Raw genomic sequence first — 14,723 nt, 5'->3', positions numbered from 1 at the left:
TGCCAGAGAAGCCCCTCCTTCTCCAGGAGGATTCTGCCACTTCCAAATATGGTTCTGTTTTGAAGTAACATCAACCCTCCCCAAATTTCAAAAAGCTTCTTCAGAGGAAGCAGTGGCCTGGCTCCAGAACCATCCATCTGGTGGAGCCACAGACCCAAGAATCTTGGCTGCGTTCTCCTGCCTAGCAGGCTGTGCCTGGAGCTGCAGCCGGGTGTGGGCTGTAAACTACACCAACCAGGAGGGTGGCTGGCCCCAGGGTACCAACCACCCTTCACATTGATCAATTTGCTTTTAGGGAATTGCCTCCAGTGCCTTTTACCCTTTCCAGGCAAACCTCTGACTCCCTGGTGCTGCTGGGACTCCCACCAGAACCATCCGGCGCTGTGTGATGCGGCTCCTTGGGAGGCTGGCAATGCCCGGCCGGCCTAAAAAGAAGTGCTTTACTTGGAGATGGTTATAGAGCCGGAAATCAGAGCTGCCTTGCTGACCAGCAGCTCCATACGTAGTTGAATTTCTTGCCTGCTGCTGCTCTGGCAAGGATAGACAATTATAACTTCTCAGTTTTAACTTTCCACTCAGTTAACATATTTGGCAAGGGCCAAAAAATGCTGAAGGGTATCCAAAAACCTTGGGTCATATGGAGAGAAGTTTTACCACGCTGTCCTTACCATGGCTATTTGCAAACAAGGTTTTAAGATTTTCAAGGAAAAATGTACTTCCATCAAAACTGTCCACATGAAATTTGGAAATCACTTCAGGCAGCACAGCTGCAATAACGCAGGACAAAATGCAAACCAGCTATTACTAGGGCAAATGAAGCAAGTATCAAACTACAGCAAATTAAGAATTCATTATGAATCTTAACAAAGAAATACTTTACTAATAGAAAGGAAAAAGAGGGTATTGTGGAAAGAGCTTTTAAAAGGGAACGCTTGTGTGCAATTTTGCAGATAGCATCTTACTCGGAGGCAGTCGGTAGATTGATCTCTAAAGACTCTTAAAAGGTTTTGCAGTGGAAAAAAATAGTTGCAAGGCACACAGTCAGATCATTAACTGTGGAGCCCAGGCTGCCAGCTGCTCACTCAAATACTCCAGATGGCTCCTCCTCTAAAACATCATCATTTGATCTTGGTAATCAAATTATCTCCCACTCTTACAATCCTAAGTGAGGCAAGGCTTGAACGAAGAGATGATGTATTTTATTTGACTGAGATGGATTGTGAAAACAAAATAAATTAGCTTTCAAGGCACTCAGCCTCTTCTAGTTGTATCAAAGCTAAACATCTCCAGCCCTTTAACACCTTTTTTTCTACCATGGCCATTGGACACGGTTCACAGCACTAGCTATGCCCTATAAAGATGCCCAGCATGCAGATTTTATAGTGTTTGTACACTAAACAACATACAGTAGTATCTAAATCCAAAAGTTCCCAGCATTGGAAAGCAGGACCTGTCACTGGAGAGCAGTGCTGGGAGACTCAGTATCCTGAAGCACTTAGGCTGGATTAATTACACAAACATGTAATATGTTTGTCTCGCCACAGACGCACAAGACACCGTCTGCATATTTTTGAGGCCTTTAGTACAGCCTTAAGGACATAAGGTGGCAGAAATGAGACATTTTCTTCACTTTTCACTCAGTTATAGCCAACATGTGTGAGTCTTCTGAGGCCAGGCTCATCTGGGGATGCTCACTTCAGCCATCTGAGCAGAAAGTGGTCACGACCAGCAAGATCCCCCCGTCCAGGTGGCTGACACCGATTATTGGCAGGATGCCACTGGGGCAGGGCAAGATTGCTTTTCTTTTTTTATTTTAACTATGGGAATTTCTTTCCTTTTCTACAAAGGCTACAAGGAGGAAAATAAAACCCAACCAGTGCACTGTTGGTCTCCAACTTTTCTTCCAAAAAAACCGTAACACTAGAAATTTCACAGTATTTCCGTAAAACATTGGGCTTTCACAGTTTAAAAACACCAGCTGAAATATTCAAAAGTCACATCTTCCAAAATGATGCACTCTTACTATAATGAAGAGGGTAATTTAAATGTTGGCATTATTTAAAGCAGCACCCTATGGAAAATTTAATATTAATTTTGTTTTTCATACCTAGTTGCAAGAGATGATGGAAGTCAGTTATAGCTAATCAGAGGTAACAATTCATCATTGCAGTGGGTGGCCTGCATCTAAAGTATAAACCCCAACCTGATCCTTGCCTAGCGGGATTATTCCCTATTGGAGTTTAGTACTAAACTTTATCACCCACTCAAATTTAATTTTTATAACAGAGCTACTGTACTTTTATTTCACTAAGTAGAAGTACAGAAAGAACAAAAGAGCTTGCTAAAGGCCATGAATTAGGGGGAAAAAATCAAAGCTGGGACTAGAAAACCACAGAGAAAGGCAGCAAGAATCATCATGGAACAGAAGAGGTTTCATTTGAAAAAAAGCTAAAAAACTAGAACTTCATGACTTGGAGAAAAAAACTTCAAGAGTGGTAAAAAGCAGATGAACAGGAAAAAGACTGTTCATAAAATTCTCAGAATACAAGAACTAGGAGTCACCAAATGAAATAAGGTGGTGTGGTTCGAAACAAACAAAAGGAAGTACTTTTTCACCCAGCACATAATTGTATTGTAGAATTATTAGACACAGGATGTTGCAGAGGCCAGAAATACAAAGAGATTTAGAATTAAAAAAAAAAAAGGGAAAGAAAACAAAAAAGAAAAAGGAAAAAGAAAAAGAAAGTTTCTTCTGTGAATTTGCCTAATCCATCAAGAGCTACTAAATCCAGCGATGCAGATGCTGTTTCCTTTTTGCAAGCCCTTCAGACTGTGGTTGGTGAGGTCTGGAGCAGTACAACAGAGGAACTGCAGGTCCCTGTTCTGCACATCTGTACAGGGGATGGATGGCATGTAGTCCAGCATCACAGCACAGGACAGCCACTCCTGTGGGGCGACTGGCTGGTTTTCAGATTGTCAGATCACTTCTGGTAACAGGGAGCTACTCAAACACAGACCATTAGGTAGGTTGCTCAGCCCCTCTACTGATTTTAATCAGCAGAGATCTGATGAAAGGACAGGAGCACTCACATTACTGCAGGAGTGACTGTTCCACACTAAAAGAACCTGTTCTAGCTTTTTAAATCTATAGTCCTCCTCTGCCTCATCGTATCCAAACTGCTGAGGTCCTTCTATTCCAACTGCAAAGGATACTGGCTCTTTTTTTTTGTTTGTAGGACAAGACGTAAGAGTGACCTTCTTGAAACAGAGTCTGCAGTGATGAGCCTTACAGAGCTGAAAGACATCAGACATCTACGACACAGACTGGTGTCGTAGCATCTGGGAAATATTGTCTTCTATTAAACCAGAAGATTAAATGCTGGTGTCTGTCTTTTAGGCACCACAATTCTGTATCTACTTTAATTTTGTTGCTGTTGAAATGCATTTTGCACTAAAATCCAAAATTTTATTTCCCTTTCAGAGAGAAGGTTGTGGGGTTTTTTTTACTGCATGCCCTACTATACTGTAACAAAAAGAATGTAAAAGCTTTTACCAACATTTGCTTTATAGGTGTCCAGTCCACATGACTGTGAGTAAAGCAGTAACTATCATCCAACTTTTGAAGTTTCTTGTAATTGCTCTATATGAAATTATATATTTTAATTGAGATTTTTCAAAGAGTGGTAAGTATATAATGAGAAAGCAGTTCTTGATAATTTGAGATGCTGCAAAAGTATGACTTACATCCAAGTTAGTGTCAGACTAAAAATACTAGAAAACTTTCAAAAGACTCAGTGGCAGCTTATTTACAAATATACTATTTATAATGAATGCATTGATACAGAATGACTCTTATAAAAAAGCAAGGCAATCTTTTATATAGACATAACAATCAACATTACAATAATTCAGATTAAAAGTACATTTTTATAGACTGTTTACACTCTTGCTTAGCTTTTAACCACAAAATTAGTGTGGTCTGGTATTTTTTCCACAGCAAAGGTCCTGTGCAGTCCTGGTTAAAACCTAAATCAGAATAAAAAACCATAATTTTTTGATATTTGCTAAGGTAAAAACAAAACCCATTTGTAGATACTATCATTTGTTTATAATCATCCTTACTGTGCCTTGAAGTTTGTGTTCTGCAAATTACTGCCAACTGCACATTTCTAACTAGAAACTGTTCTGGCATGTCCATTGATACAACTGAGGTGTGAAACATGAAAATTCTTAGTTGCATCCAGATATGAAAAGTCTCCTGATATGGATTTGTGCTGATTCAGAAATTTAATTTATTTTTGGGTTTTTTAAAAAAACGGGGGGGGGGGGGAAATAACCTCTCGACATTTTCTAATTGTTAAATAAAAGACATTTTTCAAACTCCCAGGATTAAAGATGACACTTCAATTCCAGGTGACACAGTGGATTTAAGCACTGACCAGAGGGACACTCTAAGTACTACTTGTCTAAATCATGTACATGGGCAAACACGACCTTCAAAAAGTCTACACATGCATGTTCCTCACCTAGAAAAAACCTAAATCAAAGAGAGGCACCGAAGCAAATATTCTACAACCCAAATCTCTTTCTAAAAATGGTGCATGAAGGTCACATTTCCATTGGCATCTGCCAAACTGAAAAGTCCCAACTGCACAACTGTGTGACCCAACTTTACAAGCAGCATTTCCACTGCATTTATACTTGACAACTTTGGTGACAAACTAAAATACAGGACAGCGAGAGACACAACTTTAAGGGGTTTATACTAAAACATTTTTGCAAAGAATTATAAAACATCTTCCTATTTAGTAAATTAAAATTCAATATGTAACCAATATGAGTCACAACAGCAATTATTCCTTCTTTTCATTATTTAGCAAATCTCTGACCTGCTTTATACCTTACCAGACTTCCATAATACTATATAGTTTATAGTAGCTTCGCTTGTTTAATCAAGGCATAAGTCAGGATACTGTCTTTATGGGGTGTGTGTATGTATGTACATAGGCACAGACACATACAAAATTGATATTTTGTCTATGGACAAGCAATCAAGGTCATGATTTTCACCCAAAGTAAAGATTGTCACATTTTTCAATAACCATTCTAAATTATTTCCCCCAGTATGGCAAGGGGGATAAATATTTAATGCAAGTACCTAGGAATCACTTGTTTTCAAAGATGCTGTAAATAATTAATTTTTCCACCTTGTCTATGCTTTCGTACATCTACAGATACACAAATACATTTTTGTATGTATGTATACATACCCTTGTCAGAGTGAAGATCTTTCCATTCATACTTAAACTGCTAGAGGCAAATAAAATTCTTAAAGCCAGTATGTGTGTCCAACTGAATGTCATCAGGCACCAAATACAACTTAGAAACCATACCAGTTAACAATCCAGCATCCTGGGAAATGCAAAAAGTCTGTTATGTCAGGATGTAAGACTGTTTTGAATGATCAACCATCTGGATTTATATGGATCTACGTACAGATTTGGATATAAAACCATGTAAGTACTTATATGTATTCCCAATCCATGCCAGATATTCATTACTTAAAATTAATTTAAAATTAAAGGATAATTTTAAAGAACTGTCCTTCTGTGTTGATTTTTCCTGTACCAGAACTTCTCTCACACTGCTTTCATTCAAATCTCTCTTGAGAAATTGAAAAAATAAGCATTCACCTCAGAGTGTATAAAATTAAACTCCTAAAACAGGGCTCAGTATTATCTGGCATTGCAACAACCATACTAATACAAGATAGTTTGAAAAAATATCCTGTTTTTAATATAGTAATGAATTAAAACATAGCTTTATTTATTCCTATAAGTGTACTGAAAAGAATAGTTTGTTTTTAAGCGAGTGTAACGAGCACTATTTTGGTAGCCAACTTCTCCACAAGAATTTATGTGAGAGAGGGTCAGCTCCAATCATACAGTCATTAACCATGTACCTTAACAAGGTGAATAATCAACGTATTTACAAACTAAACAAACTCAATCCCGTCAACTCTTATAAAAATGGGATTGAGGAGCAGACAGGGAATGAGACCAAGACGCTTGAAAACACAAGGGGTCGACACTTTTGTTTCAAGGAACCATAATAATAAAACCAGTTTCCCCTAGTGACCTGAGGGCACAAATATGGACTTAGCAGTATATTCAGAAGTTAGATTACAGTCTTGATACTAAGCAGTTCAGCATCTTCATATTTTAACACCTTAATGCTGAGAAAGATTAACCCAGGCAAAACTGTAAGGAACTAGCCTTTTATAAACTAAAGTCTAAACTGAAAAGCTACAGTAGATGTAAAAAAAAAAAAAAAAAGGGGGAAGGGAACAGAGATAGAGTGTATGAGGAAGAACAGACATTACTTAGTAAAATCCAGTGACATCTACAATACTTTTACAGCATGTTTAAGCCCTCTAAGGTTTTATATCTCCACCTGCCTTCCATTTAAACTTACTTCTTGTTAATGAAAAGATGTACAACAAAACAAAATGAAAATAGATCAAGGGAATACATCTAAATAAGCATGCCTGAAAGCCAGAAGTAATATTCCCAAACTTCTGCATGTGAAACAGATTTCCCATGGCATCGATTGATTTGATTTTGTGCAAAAGGTACAGTCCTCTAAGTCACACTACGCCAGCAGCAATTCCAACGAGTATAAACTGAACAGTTCTTGGGGAATCGTGGAATGCAACCACCTCGAGTTCCTACCCTCCTGAAAAAGGACAACAGGCCCTACAAGTGCAGCAATAGTGTAAATCTCCCTGAAGCATCTTCTGCCTTTTAAATGACCGAGAAATTAACGATAAAACTGAATGTCCACTACTTACAGTGTTTCTCTTGAGCTACCAGCATCTCTGCACAAATGAAAAAGGTGCCTCTTTTTTAATAGATCGGTTTAATACTGAAACAGATAGGATGAAGTTAAAAAAGAATAATCAAGATACTGAACTGAATATTTTGAAGCAAGTGCCCCAGCTGTGGGGAAAAGTGCATTTAGTTCAGCAGCAAAACAGCACAGTGTGAAGATATTGTGCTTGGACACAGAAGTTCCGTAATGGAAGGAGGTACAAGGCAAGTCAAGATATAAAACCATAGTACATTGTTAACCAACCTTAAAACTTACATATATTGCAGTGTTTAAAAGTAAGACACATTCATTTATTGTACAAGGTCTAGGGAATCCTTAAAATTGCCTGTTGTAGTTTATGACTCAACATTGTAATAAAAATGTACATATATATTATTTCCTTGTCACTTAACTGTACTGTTAGACCTCATGGACTTGTTACTTCACACAATGAAAACCGTTCTTCACTGAGAATACTCGACATTTTTACCAATCTGGAAAGGTTTACTTGTGCTAGAAAAGACCAACCGCAAAAGGCTCAGTTCAGATATGTTATGCCTGCAACTGATAACTCAGGGAAGCAAGACTTAAAGGAATTCAAGCTTTTTTTTTTTCTTTTCGTTTTGACTGCATCCTTTTCACCTGCCAGTTGTTCTGATGAGTATATGCTTTTAGTATACAAACAGGTTGATAAAAATTCATCAGCAGAGGCATATAAATTCTAGATATGATTGATTAAAACAGAGCAAATCAGAATAAAACAAGATCCAGTGATTTACTCTGACTGTAAACAATATAAAAACACCATTTGCTTCAAATCTCAAAATAAGTTAAAACAAAATCCCAACCTTAGGGCACATGACCCTTTCAGGTTTTGACACAAAAAAAAAAAAAAAAGGTGGGGGGAGGAAAACAGAAGAGTTCATTACATAAAGGTTATACATTTCTCTTAATTGAAAGTAAATTTAAGCAAAACTGGTTTTGTCCCTTAAATTTAAAGTTTGAGTTCATTGGCAATTGCTTTAAATGAACTGGCAATTTCAGATTATTCAGACAACTTCCATCAAGTTCAGCAAAGAAAACTTAGACAAGCATTTTTACAGAATAAAAAAAATCTAAATGGCTATGATTCCTCTATTAGCAGAAACACATAATGCAGTCTTAAATTTGCCTTTTTATATTATTTATATATTTATATATATATATAATATAATATAAACAACATATATTATATTATATATACATATACAGACAATTACAACATTAATGCAGTTTGTATTTTGTACAGTGTATTGGACAATTCAATTAGCATCAGACCATGGCACGATATGGTCCCTGCATTTTTAGGAACTGAATGATGAAAGAGGGTCCTCCTGCAACAATCTGAGGTGGAAGGTGGCTGAGCGGGCAGTTCTCAATACTCATTATTGACAGTTTGCTGCAAAGAGCCAGCTCAAAGGGAAGGCTGTGCAGATTGGGGTTGTCATTCAAATACAGTTCTTCCAGATTCTCCAGTGTACCTGGTTAAAATAAAATAATAAATACTAGTATCTTCTTGATTCATGCACTTTATAACTTTTAGATAGAGGCTCTGAGTCCACTTGAAGATTTTTTCCTATATAGAATACTAAGTCACTCACTCATCCAGATCCCTGTTTTCAAGCACAGCAATTTCTGGTAACTGGTACCTAAGCAAGAACCAATTTGCTTTAGTTTCCCTGTAAAAATATCCATTACTGCATCTCCTTTAGATAATAACTGAACTGTGAATCTAGAGAATAAGAGAACTGAGAGGGGCTTCACCATAACCATTCAGTCAAGAGCTATGCAATTGCAAGCAATATTGAATAGCTATCTAGTCAAAAGGACTTAGAAAATACTTACACCATACAGTATCTATCATCTCTTTAAAAATAACTATGTCATACCTTTTATGTAAATAAAAGCCATATATTAAAGCTGTAACTGTCATGTATCACAGGAAGAAAGCAGGAGTGCTCTCTGCACAGCAGTGAATTTATTAAATGGAACAAACAAGTGTGAAAATTTTTTCCTGAACTAAAATTTTTCAACTTGCCTCTACTGCAGATACTGCAATACAAATTAGCTAGAAGCTGGAAAATAGAGCAATTTCTTCATTCTTACGTCCTCCATTCATCCTTTGAAAAACATAGGAGTCCTCCTTAAAACATTTTCCAATCTTATATACCATAAACATCTCCTGTAACCTAAGAGACTATTTAATCTTTCACAAGAGAAAGCAGTAGCCAGGACTCATGGCATGGAAAATATATAAAAAGGAAAAGCTATAGAAGAAATAATGAGAAATAGTTGATAGCAAAATACATGAAGCAGTCACATCTGAAAATAGTTAACTATTCTCTAATCCTTGGAGACAACCAGCTTTAATAACCAAACTGTACTCCTACAATAGTATTTAAAATGTGCTTACTGATTTTAATTACATAGTTCGTTTTCACAGCATCCAAAATCTCTCCAGTAAATTATGAACTACATTAGTTTACTTCAGGTTTAGACAGTTTTAGGCTTTTCTCACATTTAGGCATATACAAGATGAGCAGATGCTGTAATGGCTCTTCACTAAAGATGCTGTGAGAGACAGAGCGTGCCTTCCTCATCTGCACATCACTGTTTCTGACCACATTTTGCTTTGTGTAGCTTGCCCCATCATTTTTTCCTCCGGAATAAGCTTAACTGTAAGATTTGAACATCTACTGGATGCTCAGAATCATACTCTGGACATATATCCTGGACACTAATTATAAAACAAATGTGGACTCTCAGCTTCAGATGCTCTGAACCCATCAAGTCTGAATGTCTCAGGTAGACCAAAAAAAAAAATCCTATTCCTTCCTTTCTTTCTGTAGATTTCCTCCACTTCCTCTTCTTACCTCATCAAGGTGAAGAATGATATGATGGCCTATAAACAAAAGCATGTGCAGAGGTACTTCCAGCAGAAACATCTGCTTCAGCTGTCTACACCTTACATAAGGTTTTTGTTTACACCATGGCATTAGAGTAGGATCAGTGCATTTCCTTTCTCTTTCCAAGAATAGATTCATGAAGTTGAGTGATGGATAATACAAAAAAATTGTGGGAGAATTCGGAGAAAAAAGGAATACATTACAAGTTAGTGTGTGTTCAGCAGCTTTCTGCAGCAGAACTGAGAAAAACAGAGAAACCTTTTCACTACAGTTCAGGAAGATAAAGATCATACACTCTAGTGCTGTTCCTGTGGCACATGCTTCACATCAGGTTGTGCATATTTAGAAGTTTCAAATGAATTTTGTGGCTTTTACTTATGAGCAGAGTAGATGCCTATCATAAGTGCAGTGGCTCAGGCATGCTGCACCAAACCAGAAAAAGGGATCTTACCAATTTCCTCAGGAAGATGTGTGAGAAGGTTCTCTCCGAGCCCAAGGTGCGTCAGATTGGTAAGGTGACCGATACCTCTGGGAAGGGTGGTCAGCTGATTGTTAGTCAGAACCAATTTCTAGGGGAAAAACACATTTATAAAAATTGTCTTAAGGACTTTTGCTTGGAATGACAGCAAGTAACAAGATATAAAGCTGATAAATGGATGGGTTCTACTCTCCTGCATTTGAACAAGAAAAATTTCAACCATTCAACAACATTTCAAACCTCTATTAGGCATCACTAAACTTAAAAATAAAATAGTGGATAATATGACACATACCTAAGCATAAAAGATTCCATGAGCTTGACTGAAATCAGGGGCTATTCCTGTGGTGGTATCGTAGTTATGGTACAACAGTTAAAAGCTTCAAAAATTGTTTGTTCAATATTAACTAATAAAGCTGGGGAACAATCAGTGGGGATTAATTGTGGGTGAAGCTGCACAAGATTCTTAACTTTTGGTTCTATGTCCAGTCCCAAACAGCTGCAATTAAATCAGCATGGTGTAAATAAAGGGCATAAGATGTTTATCACGACCAATTATTGTTTCACCTGCAGATCCTTGAGGTAAGCTATTTCATTTGGCAAGGATTCCAGTTTGTTTTCCTCTAGATCTAACTCTCGGAGTTTCCGTAGATTTCCAATTCCATGGGGAAGTTTCTTTAGGAGATTGTTTGACAAGATAAGAACCTAAAAAAACCCAAAAAAACAAAAAACAACCAAAGACACAGAATTTCAGCAACATAGTAAGTAAGTAAGTAACAGGTTAAGACACAATCTTTTTATATTTTCAGGCAATGAAATCCAACATTAGCCTACACTTACATTATATGGAAGTAATGAAAATTAAAAAAAAAAAACAAAAAAACAAAAACAACAACAACAAAAAAACCCCAACCAACAACAAGTCAGTGATTTAACATAATTTTTTCAAAGTCTTTAATGATACAAACACATACATTTAGGGCATACTTCTTTCAAATATTATTATACGTAATAATAAATGCAAAGCAAAACCAAAAATTACCTTATTTCTTCAAATGACCAAAGAAAAACAACTTCTTCCTGGACTTGCCTATCATTTTGTAAGCTTCCTTATAGCTATCTCATAGTCATGTTTTATATTATTTGCTGTGCTTGCCAAGACCTCCTTAAAAAGCTTAGTATTTCCTCTTCTCCCCATGTCCCTTTGGTTAGGAGCAGCAGCAAATAAACATACAGAAGGGAGCACCTAAGCAGAACATCAGCACAACACAGGTACCCCCTGGCTTTCCAAAATAGTCTCCTATCGTACACCCATCCCTACTACAATGCTATCCTCTTGTTTTCATCCTCCTTTATAAGTTGAAGTATAAATATCTCAGGTTCAAGAAATGTATCCCTATTTACGATGTCAACAGAGTTATTCATTATTCCACAGACAAGTTAACAGGAGGTTACACTAATATACCATTTTTTCTCCAAAGAAGTCCTGCAGTTCTTAAAAGTCATCAAGCCTCAGCACAGCGAGTAGTCGGGTAATTAATTACTGATTAAACAATGCTTATATGTAGTTATTTAAGAAGGCACATTGAAACAAGAGCACGTGACAGAGCAGCCAGTGTGGACCCTGATCCCAGCCACACACAACCAGCCAAGGTTGTAAATGCCTCTCCCAAGTCTCACTGGCTTCATGTAACATGGAAACACCAAAGGCAGGAACAGAACAAAAACAAGGTTAAAATCAAAGTGAAAATCAAAATGAAAAAAAGCCAAAGCATTAGCACAAGCAGTATTTCAGTGACCTTCCTTTATGAACTACGATATACACAAAATGGTAAGAATAGTAATGTTTTAATCACGTACAAAAAACAAAGGCAGGAACAGAAAATATTACCTACGTGCAAAGCAGCTGACTTAGCACTGCTGTGGGAACCTTCCCTTTTGTGTAAACACTGCCCAAATAGCTCTTTGTATTTGGTTCTTTAATTACAGAGAAAAACAGTGGCAATGGATCTGTAGACCATGCAGCTCACCAGGTTCAGCAGCAGACAGACCACCAGCAAATCCAGTTGTTAGGTTACTAACTTCCCAATCACATCAACCACAGCCTTAACTTAAAAGGGAACTGGCCCACTAAATAGCTGTTACTCTGTCATATAAATTTTGCCCCAAATTACAGGAATAATTAATCATTCACAGGTGAAGTCACATTGGAAAAATCACAATTTCAAATATGCCATTTGCTGTTGTTCTTTACCAGATTTTTCCCAGCAACTCATAGAGGCTACAAAGTTCCCTCAACTGCCCAAACAAGTATCTCTACCTTTATGTCCCTCCAAGGCAACTAATTTGTCTCTGCTGACGGTACCTTGGGAAACAGGACAAGGGGACACAACAGGTTTAGTTCACGGCTTCAACCTACAAGTTTTTCCCCCCTCAAAGGCTGAGAATTCCCACCTGGCTGCCTACAAGGTTCACAGCACTACATTTAAGACACCTCTGGCCATAGACTATTTAATTATGTTTTTCTGATCCCTGCTGCTTCCATGATGGTCTCCAGGAATTGAACCAAGTACAGTGCCACTGCATTTATGAAACTAACTTTCTGTTGAGAAAGATTTTCTTTCTACATAGCTAAAAATATATCTGTGCTTAGTTGTTTGTGCACAGACACTCATCTAGAGCTTAAAAAACAACATTCAAAAAGCTGTTGATGAAAGCCATAAACAGATGCAACAGCAGATTAAGTAGCACATATACACATTTATTTGGTTTTATTTGACCCAAAAATAATATAACTTAAACCTGAAGCAAAAAATGCCTATTTTGAGGGATTCACTTAGCTGTTAGTTTACACTCTTCTCACCTCAAGAGAAACAAGCCCAGATACATCCTCAGGGATTTTTGTGAGCTGATTAGTCGCTAAGTTCAGTTCTACCATACTAGTCCAAGTCCCGAAGTCCAAGGGGAGAGAGGTCAGCTGATTGTCCTGTGATTTAACATATCAAACACTTAGGGTCTGTGCTTGCAAGAAGCTGGCAAGAGATTAAACAAGCTGCTTACAAAAATACTTCATAACAACAACAAATAGTCGATAATTAAATCAGAAGAATACATTGATAATTGGCAAGGTTTTTTTTCAAAATCCTCCAAACATAAGTAGTACCATCCTAGAACTACAGATCTGACTCTCTTGTCACTAATATGGATATGGACTGAAGTAGAAAAATTAAAAGTAAATTATTCTCAAGAATCTGAACATCTTACTGCTCAAAATGTTGCTGTAATACTTGATCTAGACCAGACATCACAAAATCTTTAAAAAAAATGCTCATACAAAGTCCTCATAAACAAATGAGTATATGATAAAAACCAGTCAATGCAAATTGGGATTCCATTTGTGTCAAACTATATTCTAAAACAGTAGCTGATCTTCGCTACTGCTCAAACATTTCTTTTTTAAAATAATTTAAGAACTTGAAATAAATCTATTAATAGAGAAACACCGTTTCTTTTCCCTACTTCTCTTCACTCTATATAGCACACTTAAAAAGTTCCTTTGCTGTGCTGTACAGCTACTGCCCAAAGTCTCTAAACTTACGTTTTGAAAGAATACATAAAAAAAAATACATCATTTCATTTATAATTTAAACTGTAACAGTGTGTGAGGGAGAAATAAACTTATCTACATGTTTGTGTCCCACATGAATATTCAAGAACCTTGCAACCAACTTTCTTATTTTCATTGTTCAAACTCAAGCAAATGTGACAAAATCTTAACTAAAAAACATTAAAGACAAATTAATAACATCTTGATAATACAGTTTTTAACTCATACAGAATTGTTTCTGTATGTGACAGCAGCAGCCTCCAGTTCAGTGTGATAAATTCATTCCTTATATCATTAAGTCTGCCAGAATTCATGGAGCAGCAAACAGTGTTCCTCATTGATTTTACACAGTAGCATGTTTCTGTGCCTCACCTTCATGTTCAGCTTACTTAATACTTTAGCTCTAGAGAAAATTCCAAAGGGGATTTTATTGATGCGGTTGTGCTCCATATTGAGAGAGTAGATTGTGGAGAACTGGGACGGGCCACCCACAGGATAGGACTGGAAGCAGTTCCTGGCCAGTGTTAAACTAGTCAGTTTGACAAGGCTGGATAAAAGACCCTGTAGAAAGAAGAAAACCACCCAGGAACTTAGGACAGATTTATTTGAATACATCTTGCTTCCCTTATGGGCCTAATTAGAAATGTTTTTCCCCCCTCAATTCCATCCCCTAAGTAAGTGTTGCAACACACAAACCAGCGTTAAATTTGATAAAACTTCCATCAGCAACAATCTCTGCTCACAGTCATCAGCCATTACCTTATTTCCCCCTTCCTCTTTGCATATTGACAGAAACAGACAAAAAAAAAAAGTACCACATTTA

The 14,723-nt window shown here is 37.0% G+C and overlaps 1 protein-coding gene across 4 annotated transcripts in view; it reads right to left on the bottom strand.

The window, feature by feature from the left end:
- Positions 1-3,791: 3,791 nt before the first annotated feature.
- SHOC2 (SHOC2, leucine rich repeat scaffold protein) overlaps positions 3,792-14,723 on the bottom strand; it is a 64,612-nt gene continuing 53,680 nt past the window's right edge. For all 4 annotated transcript variants that reach the window (XM_027648036.1, XM_027648033.1, XM_027648034.1 and 1 more), the window contains exons 5-9: positions 14,273-14,461; positions 13,157-13,279; positions 10,861-10,998; positions 10,267-10,384; positions 3,792-8,390 (exon numbers count right to left, since the gene is read on the bottom strand). In XM_027648036.1, coding sequence (XP_027503837.1) covers positions 8,182-8,390; positions 10,267-10,384; positions 10,861-10,998; positions 13,157-13,279; positions 14,273-14,461 — 777 coding nt within the window. In that variant the 3' untranslated portion in view covers positions 3,792-8,181. The remainder of the gene's footprint in view (positions 8,391-10,266; positions 10,385-10,860; positions 10,999-13,156; positions 13,280-14,272; positions 14,462-14,723) is intronic.

Source organism: Corapipo altera, unplaced genomic scaffold, assembly GCF_003945725.1.
Source record: "Corapipo altera isolate COAL_440 unplaced genomic scaffold, ASM394572v1 56, whole genome shotgun sequence".
Classification (NCBI taxonomy): Eukaryota; Metazoa; Chordata; class Aves; order Passeriformes; family Pipridae; genus Corapipo; species Corapipo altera.
This window is presented reverse-complemented; position numbering and strand designations above follow the sequence as displayed.